At 39.5% G+C, this 22511-nt stretch overlaps 1 protein-coding gene across 20 annotated transcripts in view; it reads left to right on the top strand.

Moving 5' to 3' along the window:
* The first annotated feature begins 38 nt into the window (after nt 1-38).
* The window catches only part of LOC144281129 (protein FAM228B-like), a 35235-nt gene continuing 12762 nt past the window's right edge, over nt 39-22511 (top strand). For 4 of the 20 annotated variants that reach the window (XR_013349575.1, XM_077843942.1, XM_077843943.1 and 1 more), the window contains exons 1-7: nt 533-1123; nt 3202-3270; nt 5728-5919; nt 6842-6922; nt 11464-11551; nt 11646-11802; nt 20633-20740. Coding sequence is in view for 18 of the 20 variants with exons in the window: in XM_077843942.1 (XP_077700068.1) it covers nt 1022-1123; nt 3202-3270; nt 5728-5919; nt 6842-6922; nt 11464-11551; nt 11646-11802; nt 20633-20740 (797 nt within the window). In the remaining 2 variants the exon portion in view is untranslated. The other 16 variants (XR_013349576.1, XM_077843944.1, XM_077843938.1 and 13 more) reach the window with 14 other exon arrangements.

Raw genomic sequence — 22511 nt, 5'->3', positions numbered from 1 at the left:
TTGGCTGGCTAACCACGCCCCGCCCACCAGGGTCGGCCCCCACAGGCGCCTCGGTGACTCCTCCGCGGCGCTGGGCTCGCGTGCGCAGTTGCGCGAAGCTTAGGGACGTAGCCGCGGGGCTCCGGCCGCTTGACAGAATCCTGACTTGTCGTCTGTCGCGGCGCGCGGCTGCGTCAAGGAGACACTGGACGCGTACATTCTGTCATTCTGAGGCGACAGGCCCGAGCTCACGGGGCTGAGGGACTCGGCTGGCGCGCTCTCCGGTCGCTGCCGACCAGTGCGGGGCGGTGGGCCGTGGGGCCGGAGCCCCGCGTGCTGCAGGGAGCCGAAGGCCCAGCCAGCCTTGGGAGGGGCGGGGGGCTGAGGTACCTGTGACGGTCTGCAACTTTCCTGTCAGGCAGGGCGGAGCACGCACGCCTCTTGTTGACGGGGTGGGAGGGAAGGGACGGGGCGGTGGGTGCTGTAGGTCTACAACGGGTGCAAGCCCTGATGACCGCTTCCCCCCTCAGATGACGGTCCTTCTTCTGTGAGTAGGGGATGGGGGGTGGGGGATGCAAATTTTGTGTGAGAGCCCCTCCCCCTCTCCAAGCAGCCCTGCCCGTGCGGGTTCCGTAGCCAGAAAGTCGCAGCTCTTCTCGGGGGTCCGCGTCCTGAATCTGAAAACTGCTGCAGCGCGACCCCTAGAGGTCTGGGTGGTAGTTGCCGCGCCGGCTCGAGAGGGCAGTGCTGTGGGAGGACGTGGGAAGCCTGGAATTCCGGGGGGGGGGGAACGCCGGGGTCAGCCCGGGGAGAACCTCCTCTGCTTCAAAGTGGCTAGGTCTGAAGGCCTCCCCAGAAGCTGTGGTGAAGGCCGCTTGTGAAGGAAGGTGGGGGTGGCTACTAATTCAGAATCCGTTCCACATCCGTTCGTGGTTGCAAAGATTGATGGTGAAGTAGCAGAAAAGGAGGGTTGTGAATTCTCATTAACTGAATAAGCTGCATTTTTAAAGTTTTCCTAGGGGCTGTGTTATTTGTGACCGCGATGAGAAATTTCGTCAGTGATGATCTGATAACTGACAAACTTCACAGGCCCAAGAGCTCGAAAGACTGGTTGGAACCACAGCCACTTTATTTGGTGGAGGTAATAGTAACATGGCATTTTGCATTTTTGTATTTGAGTAGTTGCACTGAAAAGTGGCTTGTGCTTAGTATTTTTCCTGTGTTTTCTATTTCGTTGCTGCTTTTTATTCAGTCGCTACTAACTTTGTGTTTGGTATTCATTTTCTAGATTGTTAAGGTGGGTTCATTGTTAATTATCTTTTCTATATAACAAAGTTACAAACTTTGGCCTGAAGCACTCTTTTAACTGCATCACTGAAATTATAGATGTGTTTTTTAAAACTATTGTAATTTCTTTTTTTCCAAACATCTTTATTAAGGTATTCACTGATAGACCATGAACTGCATATGTGTAAAGTGTACAGTTTGATAAATTTTGATGTATGTATTCATCACCACAATCAAGAGAATGAACATATTCAGTGTTCTCAGTTTCCTTTTTTTTTTTTTTTTAAGATTTTATTTATTCATGAGAGACAGAGAGAGGTAGAGACATAGGCAGAGGGAGAAGCAGGCTCCCTGTAAGGAGCCGAATGCGGACTTGGACTCCATCCCAGGACCCTGGGATCATGACCGGAGGCAAAGGCAGATGCTGAACCACTGAGCCATCCAGGTGCCCCTCAAAGTTTCCTCGTGTCTCTTTTGACATCCTTCCCTCGTTGCATACCCTCAGACAATCCCTGATTTGCCTTTTGTCACTATACTTTTTTTTTTTTTTTTTTTTTTTGTCACTATACTTTAACATTTAAAAAAATTTATACAGGGGATCCCTGGGTGGCTCAGCGGTTTGGCGCCTGCCTTTGGCCCAGGGCATGATCCTGGAGTCCCGGGATCGAGTCCCACGTCAGGCTCCCAGCATGGAGCCTGCTTCTCCCTCTGCCTGTGTCTCTGCCCCTCTCTCTCTCTATGTCTATCATAAATAAATAAGTAAATAAATAAATCTTTAAAAAAATTTATACAAATGTAATCTTACAGCATGAATTCTTTTTGTCTGGTTCTTTCACTTAGCATAATTATTTTGCGGTTCATCTATATTGTGGCATGTATCAGTACTTCACCGCCAGCCCCTGCTTTTTTACCCCCCCCCCCCCCCGAATATGCTAGTTTGTCCATTCAACTAATGGAAATTTGGTTTATTTGCATTTTTTGGCTATTACAAATAAAGTTAGCAACACTCATGTACATGGACATATGCTTTCATTTCTCTTGGGTAAGTATCTAGTTGTGGAATGACTGGGTCATATAGTAAGTGATTCTAACTTTTTATAAAACCGTTAAACTGTTTTCTAAAGGAGTTTGCCCTCTACATACATAGTTCAAGGATCCACCAGAGATTTGGCCAGTAATGTTGTGAAATTTGTGGCAACTCCTCTATGGCTCTCTCATTTCAGGTATTTCTCCTTTGACTTTCCAGCTCCTATGGTTGTCCTGAACTCTGTCTTCTAGTTCTTTTTTTTTTTTTTTTAAAGCTTATTTTTTTAAGTAATTGTACACTCAACATGGGGCTCAAACTCACAACCCTGATATCAAGAGTTACATACTCTTCTGACTAACCAGCCAGGCGCCCCTGTCTTCTAATTCTTGAATTCAGTAAAACAGCATGTTTCTGATTTAAGCCATCTGCTTTAGTTCTAATGGAGGCCTGCTTTTAGACAAAAGTCCGTAAAAACTGAAAGCTTATGCCAGTGCTATTCTCTTTTTCCAAGGATTGACTACGTTCTTGTTTCTCTCTGCTTTTGGTCAGACTCCAGTGTTTTCAGATTGTTGTTTTTTATATTTTTGTCCTGAATATTAATTCTGTACCTATCTTGGTTTTTGAGAACAACAGGTTTGCCAGGAATAGCAACTCTAGTTTGAGTTTTAAATTTTATTTTTTTTTATTTTGGAGAGATAGTGAGTGGGGGGTGGGCAGAAGGAGATGGAGAGACAAACTGAAGCTGACTTCATCTGGGTGAGGAGCCTGACATGTGGCATGATCTCGGACTCTGAGATCATGACCCGAGCCAAAACTAGGAGTCAGATGCTGAACCAACTGTGCCACCCAGGGACCCCAATAATTTGATTTAAGATTTGATTTTCAGAATTTAATTCTTGTCATTTTAGGCATTAGCTAAAGAAGATATTGATACAGCTATTCAATCAATATTATATAGAGAAAATTATGTAATTAAGGTAAGAATTGGCTACAGAATGTGTCATAATTAAAAATTCTGTTTATCCATTTTAGATGTGCGTCATCATTATACAAATTTTATTTTATTTATTTATTTTTAAATTTTTATTTATTCATGAGAAAGAGAGAGATAGAGTTAGAGACACAGGCAGAGGGAGAAGCAGGTTTCCTACAGGGAGCCTGATGTGGGACCTGATCCCAGGACCCTGAGATCATGATCTGAGCCAAAGGTAGACCCATGGAGCCACCCAGGTGCCCCTCATTATACAAATTTTAGAAAATATAGAAAATAGAATTGAAAACACTCAGCTCTTAGGATTAACCTTAAGAGATCTCTGAGACTTTAATTGACTTCTCTCTCTCTCTCTCTGCTTAAAAATATTTCTTTACTCATGAGGGGGGGGCGGGCAGAGATAGAGGGAGAAGAAGGGAGCCCTATATAAGGCTTGATCTGAGGACCTCAGGATCATGACCTGAGCAGAAGGCAGACAGTTAACTGACTGCCAGGTGCCCGCTTCCTTCCTCTCTTTATATATTGTGGGGATTCTTTCACAGATACTTTTATTTTTTAAAAGATTTATCTGAGGGAGAGAGAGAGCAACAGAACAACAAGCAGGGGGAGGGGCAGAGGGGGAGGCAGACTGCCCGCTGAACAGGGAGCCCAATGTGGGGCTCCATCCCCGGACCCTGAGGTAGTGACTTGAGCCAAAGGCAAATGCTTAACTGAGTGAGCCACCCAGCACCCCACACAGATACTTTTATAGAAGAGTTTTCCCCAACTCCTTTCATCTAGTGGAGATTCTGTAGAGTCACTGTGTATTATTAAAAGTTTTAAGAGCTGTTTTTGGAAGACGCTGACCAGTTATTACTCAGGTACGCATAGGTAAGAAGAAGGCTTTTTTTTTTTTTTTTTTTTTTTTTTTTTTTAAGGCTTTAACTCTAACAGGATGGGCTTATTTATAAGGCAAGATGAAGGTCCATGTAGAATAAACATTGGAGTGGGTAGCCTATAAGGAAAAATTTTCTTTAGAGTTGTTTAAAAATGAAAGAAGCTATTCAGTAAGAATAGTTGGAGAGTGCTATGACCTGAAGCTAGGGAGGGATATAACCTAGAGAAGCTCTCAAGGTTCTTAGTTTATTTATTTTTCATTTTGAATTTTATGTTGATTGTAGGAATCACATGATTTCATTTGCTAGATGAAAGATAGATAAGTGGATAAGTTTTAGTTGATAGTCTAAATCATTTTCTTTACAGGCTGCTTGCCATTTCATCCAGGTTGTGCTATGCGTGTGCCTCTCTATTTTTTTTTTTACTCCATAGAATATACTTCCACATTTGCTCATCCCTACTCTTCCTAGATAAAACTGTTCATTCTTTAAGGCCCTTCCCAAAGGTGTCCCACTCTAGGAATTAAAAAGAAAGAAAAAAATTTTTTTGGAAGATTTTATTTATTTGAGAGAGAGAGAGTGCATGAGCAGGGGAAGGGGGGGAGAGAGAAGGAGGGAGGGAGGGACTCAGCAGGGAGCCTGACACAGGGCTCAATCCCAGGATCCTGAGGTCATGATGGGAGCCAAAGGCAGATGCCCAACAGACTGAGCCCCCTAGGTGCCCCTAAAAAAGAAAAACTAGTCATTTTTTTTTTGTTTTTTTACCATTTTGGTAAAATATATATAACATAACTTTGCTATTTTTAACCATTTTTAAGTGTACAATTCAGTGACATTAATTACATTCACATGTTGTACAACCATCATCACTATTTCCAAATAGATGGATGTTGTGAAACCATCACCATTATCTATTTCTAAAACTTTCATCACCCCAGCCAAAACTTTACACACATGAAGTAATGACTTCTCATCCCCCCAGCCCCCAGAGGTCCCTCTAATAATCTCTAATTTACTTTTTGTTTCTATGAATTTGCTTATTCTAGATAATTCCATTAAGTGGGATCCTACAATATTTGTCCTTTTGTATCTGGCTTATTTCACTTAGCATATTGTTTTCAAGACTCATCCATGTTGTAGCATGTGTCAGAACTTCATTTTATGGCTGCCTAATATTCCATTTTGTGTATATACCACATTTTGTTTATATATCCATTTGTTCATAGACACTTGGAGTGCTTTCACCTTTTGGTTATTGTGACTGATGTTACTATGAACGTTGATGTATGAGTCTCTGTTTTTTTTAGTGTGTATCCTGCTGTATTATCCCTCCTCCTATTGTTTTGTATATTTGTTTTGTAGTCTGTCTCTCCAGGCAGAGCAAGCATGTTGTCTAATTTATCTATGTATTATTCATTATTTCCAGTATAGTGTGTGTCACTCAGTAGAAGCCAAATAAATGATTGAATTAATGAATGACTTTGAGTTTTTATTAGGAATATAAATGAGTTTAAATTTTAGAACAAGATAGCTTTAAGATAATTGTCTTTTCTATCATTGTTTATTAGGAACTAGATAAGTATTTACTACATCATGACTTCTTAAATGAAAGAAGAAAAGAGGTGTTATATAAAAGATGGGCTGACCATGTGGCACATCCTCTCCAGAAGAAAATTATAGAAAAAGTTTGTTCACACAAGAAGATTAGAAAAAGGAGACAAGAAGAATTAGATGGTTTTTTAAAACATGTAAATAAAAAGGTACAAAGAGTTCATTTGATACTTATTTCAGTTGGTTTACAACTATGATTATAATCATCGAAACGGCCTGCTCCTCTGACTCTATATATGTATAATCTCTACTCTGTTATAGCATATACTATTCTCTTTTTTTAAAATTTATTTTTATTTATTTATGATAGAGAGAGAGAGAGAGAGGCAGAGACACAGGCAGAGGAGAGGGAGAAGCAGGCTCCATGCCAGGAGCCCGACACGGGACTCGATCCCGGGACTCCAGGATCGTGCCCTGGGCCAAAGGCAGGCGCGAAACCGCTAAGCCACCCAGGGATCCCCAGCATATACTATTTTTTTTTTTTTATACTATTCTTAAGTCCAGAGCATGTGGAAAGGATGAAGGGAAGAGGGTTAGGTCTAGATTTAGATGCACATATTAGATTCATATTTCTTTGCTTTTTTAATGTAATTATTAATTTTATATACTAATGAAATTTAGGCTCTAGATTTAGGATGGATATATATATATATATATATATATATATATATAATAAATTTTTTTTCCTAGAACTTGTTATTTACAAAGCTATAAAATATTTCTGTTTTGACATTTTTAAGATATCTGAGATATTTGACTAATGAGCAAAATTCCCAAATCTGTTAGTGTTCCAACATTCATTATTGTTGCAAATTTTAAGTAGATTCCTTCTATCACTATAATATTTATTACTTGGCTACATCAAGTTTAATTTCAAATTTGGCTTTCCCTTTTGCAGTTGTCATTGGTGCTGTTTTATCTTATTTATTTATTTATTTATTTATTTATTTATTTATTTATTTTGGTGCTGTTTTAAAGCAGAAGAATGGAACTGTGTGACTCTAGAGTCTTGTTATGCTCAAAATTAATTATGTACCTCTTGTCATGTATAGTTTTGCTTCCTTCCTGTAGGGAAATGCATTTATAGAGCATTATGATCCAAAAGAGTATGATCCTTTTTATATGAGCAAAGAGGACCCGAATTTTTTTAAGGTAGGATAGATTTCTTATTTTTGGTATTATGTGGTTGTTTTTTTGAGTAGCCCTAATGTATGGGTAGTCCTTTAGTTATTTCCTAAGAATGCAGTAACATCTTTTTTTTTTTTTTTTATGATAGTCACATAGAGGAGAGAGAGAGAGGGAGAGAGAGGCAGAGACATAGGCAGAGGGAGAAGCAGGCTCCATGCACCGGGAGCCTGATGTGGGATTCGATCCCGGGTCTCCAGGATCACGCCCTGGGCCAAAGGCAGGCGCCAAACCGCTGCGCCACCCAGGGATCCCAGAATGCAGTAACATCTTAAGAATAGTTTCCCATCTCCATATCTTAGAGATGAATAAAAAAGCCAAAGTCCAAAGTAAATTAAACTTTTATAAAATTTGAATATATTGTGTAATAATTATAACAAGTAATATTAAAAAATTTCATAGACTTTAAAAATTTGTTACAAATTTTACAATACATGAATTTTTTTTTTTTAGAGAGAACAGGTGGGGGTGGGGGGGTGGGGTTGGGGTGGGGGTTGGGGAAGGGTATGGGGAGAGGGAGAGAGAATCATAAGCAGGTTCCACATCCAGCATGGAGGCCTATGCAGGACTCTGTCTCACAACCCTGAGATCATGACCTGAGCTGAAATCAAGAGTTAGACACTTAACCAACTGAGCTACCCAGATGCTCCCCCAAAATCGTTTTTTGTTCGTTTTTTTTTTTTTTTTAAGATTTTATTTATTCATGAGAGACACAGAGAGAGAGGCAGAGACATAGGCAGAGGGAGATTCAGGCTCCCTGTGAGGAACCCGACGTGGGACTCAATCCAGGGACTCCTGGATCACGCCCTGAGCCGAAGGCAGATGCTCAACCGCTGAGCCACCCAGGCGTCCTTCAAAGTCTGTTTTTAAATAAAGAATTAAAAAACCAAAAAAAAAAAAAAAAAGAATTAAAAAACCACTTACAATTTTCATTACCCAGAATGAACTCATTAACATTTTTCTGTATATCCTTTTGGATAGCCAAGACTACTTTCTATATGTAGGTGTATATATACATTTTTATTTTACAAATTGGTATAACACATTAGGTTTTATAATTTGCATTTTTTCCTCAGTAGTTCTATGGTTTGCTTCCTTCTTTATCCATAAATATAAGTATGTAATTTTAATCATTGCATGGTATTCTGTTAATAACAGCTGGTATCTGGGTGGTTCAGTTGGTTAAGCCTCCATCTCTTGATTTCAGCTCAGGTCATGATCTCAGGGTTGTGAGATTGAGCTCCACTTAGGGCTCTGTGCTCAGTGTAGATTCTGCTTGAGATTCTCTCTCTCTCTTTCTCTGCCCCTCCCTTCACTCACTTTCATCTTGTTTTCTTCCTCTCAAATAATCTGTAAAAAAAAAAAAAAAAAGAAAGAAAGAAAAGAAAAAGAAATAATCACTAACTTGCACTGAGGGCTTAACCAAATGTTAGGACTTTTTTTTTTTTTTTAATCTTCATTGTGACCACATGAGGTTATTTAGAGATGAGGCAAATAAGACACAAATTGGTTGTTAGTTTTCCCAGAGTCACACAGCTGTAACTAGCAGAGCATCATCATCTTTTTTTTAAAACATATTCCTACTTTGAACATCTAGCTTATTTTTGACCTGTTGCTGTTACAAGTGACATTATGGTGAATTTCCCTTTAACTATTTATTTCTTAAAGTTCACCTTAGGATAACTTGCTAGAAGTAGAATTGCTGAGTTAAAGGTTATGCATAATTTTGATTCATATTGCTGAATAGTCCTCCAGAATGGTTGTATAAATTTATACCTCCACCGGAGAGTCCATTTTCCCACACTTTTGCTAGTAGTGGATATTAGTAAACAAAATTAAAATCCTTGAGTCATAGACCTAGCTTGAGTCATAGACATTTTAAACTGCTGGCATTTGCAGACAAAGTAGGTTTTTTTGTTCTCCCCCCCCCCAAATTGGGTTGTGTGTATGTTATTGTCCCTATTTTAATAGGTAGAAGTTAAATAGAGTTTAACAGCCAGAGCTTTAGTTCTGCTAGCTAGTAACATAACTAGTAAGGGGCAGAACTAGGATCTGAAACTAGATTTTTTACTTTTTTTTTTTTTATGATAGTCACAGAGAGAGAGAGAGAGAGAGAGAGAGAGGCAGAGACACAGGCAGAGGGAGAAGCAGGCTCCATGCACTGGGAACCTGACGCGGGATTCGATCCCAGGTCTCCAGGATCGCGCCCTGGGCCAAAGGCAGGCGCCAAACCGCTGTGCCACCCAGGGATCCCTGAAACTAGATTTTTAAAAAGATTTATTTTATTTATTTTAGAGAGACAGAGAGCGGGTACCCCCTAGGGGGTGGAGGAGGAAGGGCAGAGGCAAAGGGAGAGGGAGAGAATCTCAAGCAGACTACCCTCTGAGTGTGGAGCCCAGCTCAGGGCTTGATCTCACGCCCTGAGATCATGACCTGAGCAGAAATCAAGAGTTAAAGGCTTAACTGACAGTCACCCAGGTGCCCCTGAAACCAGATCTTTTTGTATCAAAATTTCAGTTCTTTTACTATGCTGACTTTCTAAATGAAGCTGATAGATGGCCTCTTAAGTTAAGCTGAGCATTTTGACATTATAACAGCAGTTCTCTAAGTGAGGAATATAGATCTCTGAGAGCCCTGAAACCCTTTTGGGATCCATTAGGCCAAGTATTTTCATAATGGTGCCAAATACCATTTACCTTTTTCATATTGTTGATATTTATTCTGATGGTGCAAAAGCAGTGGTGGGTAAAACTGCTGGTATCTTAGAATGGCTTAAGTCAGTATCACCAAATCATATTGGTTGTCGTTATATTCTTCATTGTCAGGCACTCACAGTAAAATTCAATTTCATTTAAGAATATCTTTTTTTTTTCTTTTTTTTAATTTTTATTTATTTATGATAGTCACACAGAGAGAGAGAGAGAGTCAGAGACATAGGCAGAGGGAGAAGCAGGCTCCATGCAGGGAGCCCGATGTGGGATTCGATCCCGGGTTTCCAGGATCACGCTCTGGGCCAAAGGCAAGCGCCAAACCGCTGCGCCACCCAGGGATCCCAAGAATATCTTTGATCAGGGATGCATGTCTTTGAGTGTCTGCCTTTGGCTCGGGGCGTGATCCTGAGTCCCGGGATTGAGTCCCACATCGGGCTCTCTGCGTGGAGCCTGCTTCTCCCTCTGCCTATGTCTCTGACTCTCTGTGTCTCTCATGAATACATTAAAAAAAAAGAATATCCTTGATCAGGGGTGCTGGGTGACTCAGTCAGTTAAGTATATGCCTTCCGCTTGGGTTATGACCACAGGGTCCTGGGATCAAGCCCCATATCAGGTTCCCTGCTCAGCAGAGAGTCTGCTGCTCCCCTTGCTGTGCTCTCTCTTTCTTTCTGTGTCAAATAAATAAAATCTTAAAAAAAAGAATGTTCTTGATCAAACATTAAAAATTATTAATTTTATTAAATCTTACTCCTGAATACACATCTTTTTAATATTCTGTGTGATAAAATGGGAAGCATGCCAAGAGCATTTCTGATGCCTACTTGAAATGCAGGATGATTGATTGGATTGTGAGCTATACTGGTTAAATTTCTTTTTCATGGTACATTATTTTTACTTGAAAGAATGTCTTACAAACTCGTTATTAAGTATTAGATATTTGGCAGACAATTTCTGGAAAATTAATAAAGTAAGTCTGTCATTTCAAGAAAAACAACTGGCAATATTTGTTGCCAATGATAAAATGTGAGTTTTCAAGCAAAAATTTTGAATTTTGGAAACATATCATGAGTGTGACAGCTTCCCCATTCTCTTAGACTCTTCTAATGAGCTTGGTAATGATTTTGATGAATGTGATTATAGCATAATAAAATGTATTCACATTTGGAAGATCTCACCTAACTCAGCGATACAATTTTTTTTCAAATAAGCAACCCATGACATAGATCAAAAATCCATTCAAAGTTCAAGGTAGACCAATGGATTTTAATGTAGACAAGTTTGAATCATTTATTCATATAGTTGCAGATTCCACATAACTTTTTTTTTTAAGATTTTAATTATTCATTCATGAGAGACAGAGAGAGAGAGGCAGAGACACAGGCAGAGGGAGAAGCAGGCTCCATTCAGGGAGCCCAACATGGGACTCGATCCTGGATCTCCAGGATGCCATTCTGGGCTGAAGGTGGGTGCTAAACCGCTGAGCCACCAGGGCAGCCCACCACATCATAACCTTTAAGAAAGTACCACTTATTGAGTTCGGGGATAGTGTCTAAGAATATCCATAAATGATCTGAAAAAGCTGTTAAAAGAGAGCCAACCATGGCTGGAGGACCATACTAAGAGACGTATTGGAGTGCCCTCATTTCTTTGTAATGTGTTAAATATGTATAATGGTTACTTAAGTAGTTTGTAGATACCATATTCTTGATTCTTCTGGCATGATAGCCATACACAGATGCTTAGGATAGATTGAAAAAGACCTGCAATCCTGTCCTCAAAGACATGCTTTTCTTGCAGGTTACCATTCCACCATTTCGTGACCCTTTGAAAAAGGCACAATATAACAAAGATGATGAAAAAAGAACTCTTCTTCAGTGTAAAACTGGTACTTAGTGCCTAATTGTTACGTGATTTCATAACTTAAGAGCAGTGGGAGTTGCATTTAAGGGTGCTAATTTAGGTTACTAATCTTTCTGCAGGCAAGATATATACAATGAAAGAATTTAAAGAGACTGAAAAGGCCAAACTGCAATCCAGATTCCCAAGTATTTCTAACTCAAGGCATTTTATGACTCCAAATAAGTGGCTTAAGGTGCCTACAACCTACATAGAAAGTGAATTTTGTAAAAGGAGCAGGTAATGGTTAATATAATAGAAATTATGGAACCTCTTAGAATTTGAAAACTCTTCTTGAGACTATAAATTTTTGTCATAGTTCTGATTATTTTAAATTTCATTCTTTTTTTTTTTTTTAAAGATTTTATTTATTTGAGAGAGAACGAGAAAGAACACAAGGGGTGAGGGAGAGGGGCAGAGGGAGAGGGAGAAGCAGACTTCCTGCTGAGCAGGGAGCCCAATATGGGGCTCGATCCAACGACCCTGAGATCATGACCTGAGTCAAAGGTAGTTGCTTAACCAACTGAGCCATCAGGCACCCCCAAACATTTCATTTTTCAATGAGAACTCTATAATTCTTGTCTTTGTTCCTATTTTTGATGTTTCTTTTTTCTTGGGCACTTTCAAGATTTTCTCTTTGCTTTTCATTAGCTAGAGTATGATGTGTCTAGGTGGTTTTTGTTGTTTTTGTTCTTCGTATTTTCCTTTCTATTGATCCTGCTTAGGGTTCTCTGAGGTTCTTGTATCTGTGGTTTAACATCTTTCATTACTTTTTATTTTTTTTGAAAAATTTGAACCTTTATCACTTCAAATATTTCTCATGCCCCATTCTTTGTTTTTCTTTTCCTTCTGAGACTCCAATTATATGTATATTAGGCCATTTGATATATTTTTTTTTTCATTTTTATTTTATTTATGATAGTCACACAGAGAGAGAGAGAGAGAGAGAGAGGCAGAGACACAGGCAGAGGGAGAAGCAGGCTCCATGCACCGGGAGCCCAACGTGGGATTCGATCCCGGGTCTCCAGGATCGCGCCCTGGGCCAAAGGCAGGCGCTAAACCGCTGCGCCACACAGGGATCCCTCCACTAGATTCTTTAACATATTAGTCATAGTTATTTTAAATTCTCTGATAGTTGGGCAGCCCCCGTGGCACAGCGGTTTAGCGCCGCCTGCAGCCCAGGGCGTGATCCTGGAGACCTGGGATCGAGTCCCACATCAGGCTCCCTGCATGGTGCCTGCTTCTCCCTCTGCCTGTGTCTCTGCCTCTCTCTCTAGCTGTGTCTCTATGAATAAATAAATAAAAATCTTTAAAATAAAAAAAATTCTCAGTTTCCATGCTAGGGTTATTCTAAATGTGATTTTATTGATTGCTTTCACTCTTTTTTTTTTTTTTAAGATTAAAAAAAACAAAAAGAGTACATGAGCAGGGGTAGGGAGGGATAGAGAGGGGGAGACAAGCAGACTCCCTTCCAGGACCTTGGAATCATGACCTGAGCCAAAGGCAGATGCTTAGCAGACAGAGCCACATGGGCACCCCCTAGCCACACTTTAAATACTTGGTTGTCAAGGGCCATATTTATCTCTGGAGAAAGTTCTATCAGACAGTGCTATATGAGATCTGACAGGAGGGGGAATTCAGTACTTCACAGATTAGAACACAACAGCAGCTCAGCTGAAAGGTCTCACATTTATTACTGGACCAACCTACTGATATAGAAGCATAGTAACGGAAATAATTTCCTTAACAAGACATGTCTATTGGCCAGGAAGGAAAGATGTTTCCATATTGGTAGGATAAGAACGTGTGATCTCCACGCAGCTTAAATATGTGTGTCAGTTATGTTTGCTATCTCATCATGTGCGATGCCTCCTCATAGACTCAGTTTGGTTCTTCTTCAGTGTCCGTGAAACTAGGTTGGAGCCATTTTGTGAAAAGCCTTCCATGCCAGCTTAAAAATTTAGATTTTATCATGTGGATATAGAGTCATTGAGGATAGTTGAGGAAAGCATAAAAAGCTGGAAAATTTTATCTGGCATATGATGTGTATGATTAAAGATAAGATAGGCCTGGAAGTTGGAGATCTTTGAAGTTTTTATAAGGATCTATGTTGTGTTGATATAGGCCTCAGTATAGTGGCAAAAGGAATGAAATGAAGAGATTGATGTGATAAAACAAAGGAATTTTAGACTTTGGTGGCCAGATTTGGAGGGCCGGGAAAAAGGAAGAGTCAGAGAGGAATTTGGTTTTGAGAATTGTTATTTTATGTATTAATTTCCTAAGGTAATTGTAACAAAGTACTACAAACTGGATAGTTTAAAACAATAGAAGTTTATTCTCTCCTGGTTCTGGGAGCTGGAAGTATAAAATTGAGAGGTCAGCATTGTCATTCCCTCTATGAAGGCTCTAGGGGAGGCTTCTTCCTTGCCTCTTTCCTAGCTGCTGGTGGCTGCTGGCCATCTTTTTAGTTGGTCTACAGTCTTATCACTCTAATGTCTGCCTCCATTGTCATGTGGTCTTCTTCCCTCTGTGTCGGTATCCAATTTCCCTCCTTTTTTTTTTCTTTTTTTAAAGATTTTATTTATTCATGAAAGACACACACACAGAGAGAGGCAGAGACACAGGCAGAGGGAGAAGCAGGCTCCATGCAGGGAGCCCGATGCGGGACTCGATCCTGACACTCCAGGATCATGCCCTGAGCCAAAGGCAGATGCTCAACCGCTGAGCTACCCAGGCATCCCCCCCACCTTTTTTTTTCTTTAAAAGTTTCATTTATTTCTTTGAGAGAGAAAGTACAAGTGGGGATAGGGAGAGGGACAAACAGACTCCATGCTAAGCTTGGGGATCCATGCAGGGTCCGATCCCATGACCCTGATATCATGATCAGAGCTGAAACCAAGAGTCAGACACTCAACTGACTGAGCCACCTAGGTGCTCCTCTTATTTCCCTTCTTAAAATATCTGTCACTAGATTAGAGCCCATCCTAATCCATTATGACCTCATTTTAAAAAATATTTTATTTATTTATTTATTTATTTATTTATTTATTTATTTATTTATTTATTTATTTATGAGAGAGAAAGAGAGAGGCAGAGATACAGGCAGAGGGAGAAGCAGGCTCCATGCAGGGAGCCCGATATGGGACTCGATCCCTGGTCTCCAGGATCACACCCTGGGCTGAAGGTGGTGCTAAACACTAAGTGTCAGAGTTTAGGACTTGAACATATTTTTTTCTGGGGGACACAATTCAACCCATATATCAAATTAATTCAATCAGAGAATCATGTATTGAGTTGTAATTGCCTTTATTTTATTTATTTATTTATTTTTAAATTTTTATTTATTTATGATAGTCACACAGAGAGAGAGAGAGGCAGAGACATAGGCAGAGTGAGAAGCAGGCTCCATGCACCAGGAGCCCGATGTGGGATTCGATCCCAGGTCTCCAGGATCGCGCCCTGGGCCAAAGGCAGATGACAAACCACTGTGCCACCCAGGGATCCCTGTAATTGCCTTTAAAGAATTCACAATAGGGCATCCCAGGTGGCTCAGTGGTTTAGTGCCACCTTCGGCCCAGGGTGTGATCCTAGAGACCAGGGATCAAGTCCCATGTTGGGCTTCCTGCATGGAGCCTGCTTCTCCCTCTCCCTGTGTCTCTGCCTCTCTCTGTGTGTCTCTCATGAATAAATAAATAAAATCTTTAAGAAAAAAAATAAAGAATTCACAATAGAGAAGATAGCTATTTAAAGAATTCCATTACAAAGTGGCAGATGTGATAATACTGATACACATAGGTTATTATGGAAGCAGAGGAGGAATATTTAATGCAGCCCAATAGAAAATATAAAAGTAGGATCCTGGATAAAAATTTTTTAAAAATGAAAGAGCTCCTGAGTGGCTCAGTCAGTTAAGCTTTCAACTTTTGATTTTGGCTCAGGTCAGACCTCAGGGTCATGAGATTGAGCCTTGTATCAGGCTCTGTGCTGGTGTGGAGCCTGCTTAAGATTCTTCTCTCCCTCTGCCCTTACCTCTCTAAAAATTTTTTAAAAATGAAGAGAAACATCAATTTCTTATTGAAATTATTCAGTGTGTGGTTTATATAGTTTTATTAATTTAAATGATCTCTAGTTTGGGTGAATCCAGGAGAAAACTTACTGTCTAAAGTTAACAGATCTGTAGGAGTGTAGAGATTAGAGACAGTTACATAGAAGATGGAATCCATATGGTTGTCATCTGGCTTCTATTTTATACCATAGTTTCAGAGACTTTGTTTTTCTGAAGTTCAGCCTTTAATGTTCAATTCTGGTGTATCTGAAGTATCTTTTTTTTTAAGATTTTATTTATTTATTCATGAGAGAGAGAGAGCGAGACAGAGACAAAGGCAGAGGGAGAAGCAGGCTCCATGCAGGGAGCCCGATATGGGATTCGATCCAGGGTCTCCAGGATCACGCCCTGGGCCGAAGGCAGGCGCTAAACCGCTGAGCCACCCAGGGATCCCCTGAAATATCTTTACTCTCCTTCTTTAAAGATAATTTGCTGAATACAAAATTCTAGGTTGATATTTATTTTCTCTTAATGCTTTAAATATATAATTCTCTTGTTTTTGGTTTCTGTTGTTTATAAGAAGTCTGCTGTCATTCTGATTTTCATCCTTTCTCTATGGCTGCTTATAATTTTTTTGTTGTTTTGTTTTGTTTTTAGTGTTTTGCACTCTTGCTACAGGTGTCTATGTATGGGTTTCTTTTTATTTAACCTACTGGTATATATTGTGCTTCCTGTATCTCTCTATTCTGTTTTCATCAGTCAGGAAAATTTGCAGCAATGATCTCTTTATTGATTTTTCTTCATTCTTTCCATTCTAATTCTCAAATTAGACATATATTAGACTTTTAAATATCTATTTTTTTGAGGAGGAGGGGCAGAGGGAGAGAGAATCTTTTTTTAAAGATTTATTTATTAGAGAGCAAGCACAAGCAGGGAGAGGGGCAGAAGGAGAGAGAAGGGAAACAGACTCCCTACTGAGCAGGGAGCCTTATGGGGGCTGGATCTCAGGACCCCGAGATCATGACCTGAGCCCAAATCAAAAGTCGAATGCTTAACCAACTGAGCCACCCCAGCACCCCAGATCTTTTTTTTTTCCCCAGATCTTCTTATATCTTAATATCTTTCTCATTTTCCATCTCTTTAGGTAATTTCTTTGGATATATTTTCAAATTTACTAATTCTTTTCTCACTGTGTTCAATATTAACATTTAAATTTCTTAAATTTCCTTCTTCCAATATGCTTGTTCATTCCTGATAGGCTCTTACTGTTATCATGATGATTGGATCATTTCTTTCTTTAAAATATAAAATACATTGGTATACTATATTCTGTATCTGATTATTTCAAATTCTTTATTTTTTGGGGAAGCTAAATCTATTGCTTTTCCCTGCTAACTCTCAATAATAATGGTTTTCCTTCTTGTGTGCTTTGCTTAGTGAATTTTATTTGTGATTTAATTATACAGTTTTATCTTTGGGTAGCTAATTGGCCCAAACAGGGGGAGAATTTGTTTGTTTCTGTCTCTGCTGGTGGCTGGGATATCATCAACCTGGGCCGGCATCAGCTCCCTTCAAAAGTCCATAGGCTTATAAGCTCAGTGTGACAGTCTCAAGTTTAGCATCCCCACATGGCTCAGTATCTTGTTAACTCTGTTGTTGGCATGTGCCTTCAGGTGTATTCTACTCATTCTTGCTGCCCACCACTACAGACCCAGCTTCCCACACTCCTGGCCTCTACTGTGTGTGTGTGTGTGTGTGTGTGTGTGTGTGTTAAAGAGCTTTTTTCTTTCTTGTGAGATTAGTGAAACCTCAAAGAGTGAGTGGGTTCCCTCAAAGAAGTGAATTTCAAACTAGTATATATAGTGAGGGCTTCTATTCACTAATAGTGTAGATATTCACTAATAGTCTTAAGGGACTCAATTTCCAGATTCTGAAGTCTATTTGTTCTCCTTCTAAATATTGATCTACTTGGGGACAGGCTTGCTTTCACATTATTTCTTAACCCACCTTTTTTTTTTTTGTTAAAGATTTTATTTATTTATTCATGAGAGAAACACACAGGGAGAGAGAGGCAGAGACATAGGCAGAGGGAGAAGCAGGCTCCATGCAGGGAGCCCCACGTGAGACTCAATCCCGGGTTTGCAGGATCGTGCCTTGGGCTGAAGGCGGTGCTAAACCGCTGAGCCACCTGGGCTGCCCTCTTAACCCACTTTTAAAAGAAAGTCCTACCTTTCAACCTGGGTATAAAAAAAATTCTAGGGTACCAAATAAAGGGATAAATAAAAATACTGGCTTTAGAGAGACTTCTTTTAATGATGAAGCAAGGAAATTTAACCCACAGGTCTTTCTGCATTTCCTTGTCATATATATTTTATTTCACTTTAATTAGTTGACTGATTTAAAGGCTTGCCTTAGAATCAGGGTAGTAGGGGTGCTTGGATGGTTCAGTGAATTGAACATCAGACTTTTGATTTCAGCTCAGGTCATGATCTCAGGGTCATGGGATCAAGCCCCAAGTCAGGCTCTGCACTCAGTGGGGAGTCTACTTGAGATACTGTCTCTTTTGCTCTGTCCCTCTCCTGGCTTGCACATTTGTGCTCTCTCTTAAATAAATCTAAAAAAAAAAAAAAAAAGAGCAAGCCAGAGTACTTAGTCTCTGTTGGGTTGCTCTGAATTTGGAATAGTTAAAGTTAGATAATTTAGTGATACTTTTTTTCAATATAACTGGAATATTTTGTGTGACTGCCAAAATTTTCAAAATACATTGGCTGTAATCCTCATCTAACAGTGTTACGTGATTGCTTTCAGATTTGGTGTGCTTTATCAATATGATGGTTAAAATCTATTTTATCAAATAAATATTCTAAAAGTTTCGTAGTAAGACCAACACTCATTTTATCCCAATAAATACTTGATATTTTAAAAATTTCCTCTTAACAAGAACAAACTTATTTAAACTTACAATGAAAACTTTAGGTGTTAGCTTTAAAATGTACAAGGTAGGGCAGCTCTGGTGGCTCAGCGGTTTAGCGCCGCCTTTGGCCCAGGGTGTGATCCTAGAGACCCGGGATCAAGTCCTATGTAGGATTCCCTGCATGGAGCTTGCTTCTCCCTTTGCCTGTGTCTCTGTCCCGCCCCCCTGTCATGAATAAATAAATCTTTTTTAAAAAATGTACAAGGAAGGCAGTGCCTGAGTGGCTTAGTCGGTTAAGCGTCTGCCTTTGGCTCACATCATGATTTCAGGATCCTGGAATCAAAACCCACATAAAGCTTTCTGCACAGCAGAGAGCCTGCTTCTCCCTCTGACTCTCTTCCCTGCTTGTGTTCTTTCTGTCTCTTTCTCTGTGTCAAATAAATTTTAAAAAATAATAAAATGTAGAAGAGGATATGTGATTTTTCAAAATTCTTAAGAGTATATAAACAAAACTGTTTAAGTTCACTGCCTCAGAGCTCCTGGTCAGCCATTAATATATATATTTTGTTCCACATATATACATGTCATATATATTCTATCTTTACATATAGTGGAAATTCCTTAAGGATAGTAATTGGGTGGCACAAAGTCAATGTTTGCTTCATGAACAAGTAATTATTAGATATAGTGACCAGGGGTGGCAGTCAAAGAAGATCCTGATATTTAATTGTAGGTCACTAGGAAAATGGTAATGCCATTAGCAAAAGGGAGGAGCACAGAGGAACAGATTCAGAAAGGTAGTGGATAAGTTCAATTTTGTTCATACTGAGTTTTATACACTGGTGGTCCTTTCAGGTAAAGATGTATTATAGACTGTTGGAAGAGTTTGCTATAAGGAAAAAGAAAGGTAGTTGAGATCAGGTCTAATTGGATAATACCCGTCTATTCCAAAGTTTTCATTATCCTTGGATTCCTTTACTATTTATTATCATTCTTAAGATTCTAAGGAAAGGCTTGCTTAGAAAAAGCTCCTGCAGAGAAATGACCCAATGCATTAGCCCTTCTCAGATATATCAAGAAAGATCAGGAAATCTTTCCATCTTTTTATTTTTTTAATATTTATTTATTTGAGAGAGAGAGAGAGTACGGTGGGGAGGCAGAGGGAGACTCTTAAGCAGACTTAAGCACTGAGCATGGAGCCCAATGTGGGGCTCAATTCCATGACCCTGAGATTATGACCTGAGCCCCTTATCTTTTTATTTTATACACTAATCCAGATGTTTGCTATACTCATTTATTTCCTTTTCTCAAAGCATATTTCAAAATTCACATTCTCTAGGAAAATCCATTCGGACTAAATCAGGATCAGATTGATCCTTTCCATTAGTTCTTTGTGTGGCCAAATATTTGCATGCTGGATAAACTGAGAAAGTTAGGATAATGCCCACACTTTCACTTTCAAATGACTGAATCTACCCTAGAAAAGGAGTCATTGATTGAAGCTTTCTACTGCTTACAAAAATTGGGAAGTCCTAAGAAACAGGGCTGAGTTTCAGAAACAAGTTCCAAAATCACGATGCAGAACTCCCTGGCCGAGGGGTATATGTTATTTCTGCTGTGATCAGGAAATTTCTTCTTGCTACTGGCCTCAGGACCATACCAGTTCTGACATAATCTGTATCAGCAAAACAGATGCTCCTCACAGGGCCAGTATCACTCTTGCAGTCAGCTCTCAAGAAGGGGTAAGACTGGAGGAATCAAATGGTAACATAGGATAGAAATTGGAGTGTTTCAGATCTCCCTTGGGAAAGCACTTTATGTTTATGCTCATAAATGACACAATTGCTATGGCTTCTTTTTACATTACAGTATAAGCTCCTAGTAGAGAGGGAGTGCTTTCAACTTTGTCTACCTAGTTCTAGGTTCTCAGTAACCAATCTCTATCATGGTTTCAGTAACTCTTAAACACTCAAGAATGTACACTAGTTTGAAATAATGGTCTTTGGTCTTTTGGACAATATATATAGCAGTCAATGTGTAACAATAATTTCTGTATACATGTAAGATAGTTTTGTTTTCAAAGTGTCCTCACAGATGTTATCTTGTTAAAGGTTAAAAGTGAAAATGAATTTTAATGATTGTAGTTTTGATTTGAAACCTTTGACAAGAGCTTCTCATCCTGTGGAATCTCAGCAAGAAAAAAAAGCAGTCATTTACAAGTAAGTCTGTTATTCCATAACTTTGCTTTTTTTCCATTAAAAATGCTTGGCTGTGTTTCTACCCCCTGCCATCCTTTCATGTTGCTGGAGCAGTACTGAGGCATATACCACAGTCTTGTGGTGTGACCTCAGGCATCTCTTGCCTCCATGACTGGGTGAAGTGGCAACTTTCCTTAACTTTGTCTGGTTTTAAAGAACAAATTGCTAAAACATTCAGAAATAATCACAGGAAATAAATTGCTAACAACTCAAAGTTAAAGGTTAGGAGATTTTTAATTGGAATCGAAACAAAATGGAATTTTGGACTAATTTTGGTGGATAGTAGGTATACCCAGAGTGAAAAGATGTTATGAGAACAGTGGTGGTAGTGTGTGACAGAGGGAATCATCTCAATTGCCTAGGTACGGAATTAAAGTAAGAGATTTCTCTATATAATTACATGTTTAACTATCTGATTGCGACTAATGAGATCCCTCAGAGTTGCTGCAGGGAATGTAAAATGGTGCAGCAACTTTGGAAAATACTTTGGCAGTTTCTCAAAACGTTAAAAGTTAAATGACCATGTGACCCAGCAATTCAACTTCTACCTAGGAGAAATGGCAACATAGGTTCGCATAAAGGCTTACATGTAAGTGATCTTGGCAATATTATTCACAATAGCCAAAAAGTGGAAACAACCCAAATATTCATCAGCTAGTGAATGGATAAATTAAATATGCTATATCCAGGGTGCCTGGGTGCTTAGTTAAGTGTCTGCCTTCAGCTCAGGTCATGATCCTGGAGTCCTAGGATTGAGCCCCATGTTGGTCTCCTTGCTCAGCGGGGAGTCTGCTTCTCCCTCTCCCTCTGCCGTTCTTCCTCTTGCGCTGTCTCTCGCTTTTAAAAAAATCTTTTTGAAAAATGTGCTAGGGAAAAAAAATGTGCTAGAGGATCCCTGGGTGGCTCAGCGGTTTGGCGTCTGCCTTTGGCCCAGGGTGCGATCCCCGAGTCCTGGGATCAAGTCCCAGGTCGGGCTCCCGGCATGGAGCCTGCTTCTCCCTCCTCCTGTGTCTCTGCCTCTTTCTCTCTTCTCTCTGTGTCTATCATAAATAAAAAATAAATAAATCTTTAAATAAATAAATAAATAAAATAAAATTTAAAAATGTGCTATAACTATACATGGAGTATTTGATGATTAAAAGGAAGAGAAGTACAGATAGATGTTACTAAATGAATGAACTTAAAAACTATTATACTTCATGAAATAAGACAATCACAAAAGACCACATATATGATTCTATCTCTAGGAAATATCCAGAAAGACAGATCTATAGAGATAAGAAGTGGATTGTTGTTGGACTAGGGCTAGGGTTGGGAATGGATAGTAATTGTAAATGAGAATGAGGTTTTTAGACTGACAGAAATGTTCTAAAATTAGGTCATGGTGATGGTTGTACAACTCTAAATATACTAAAAATCATTGACTTCTATATGTAAAATGGGTGAATTTTATGGTGTGTAAATTACACCTAGTAAAACTGTTGATAATAATAAAAAAGAACCTACTAAAGCAAAAGAAAAATGAGCTTTGGTGATGTTGTTTAGGAGGTTGGCATACAATTCTCTGTTCCAAAAAAGCCCCAAAGTAAGCTGCAGTACCCTTTCCTTTTTCTGAATAGGCTCAGAATTTGATGAATAAATGCAGTGTGGCAGAAGCCAGAGGACTTTCAGAGATGCTTGATGCTGGCATGGGCAGCAGAGAGAATGATTAATTACTAATTTTAGAAACAGA

The sequence above is a fragment of the Canis aureus genome, chromosome 12 (assembly GCF_053574225.1).
Source record: "Canis aureus isolate CA01 chromosome 12, VMU_Caureus_v.1.0, whole genome shotgun sequence".
In the NCBI taxonomy this organism is placed as follows: Eukaryota; Metazoa; Chordata; class Mammalia; order Carnivora; family Canidae; genus Canis; species Canis aureus.
Note: the sequence above shows the minus strand (reverse complement) of the source record. Positions and strands in the feature narration are given on the sequence as shown.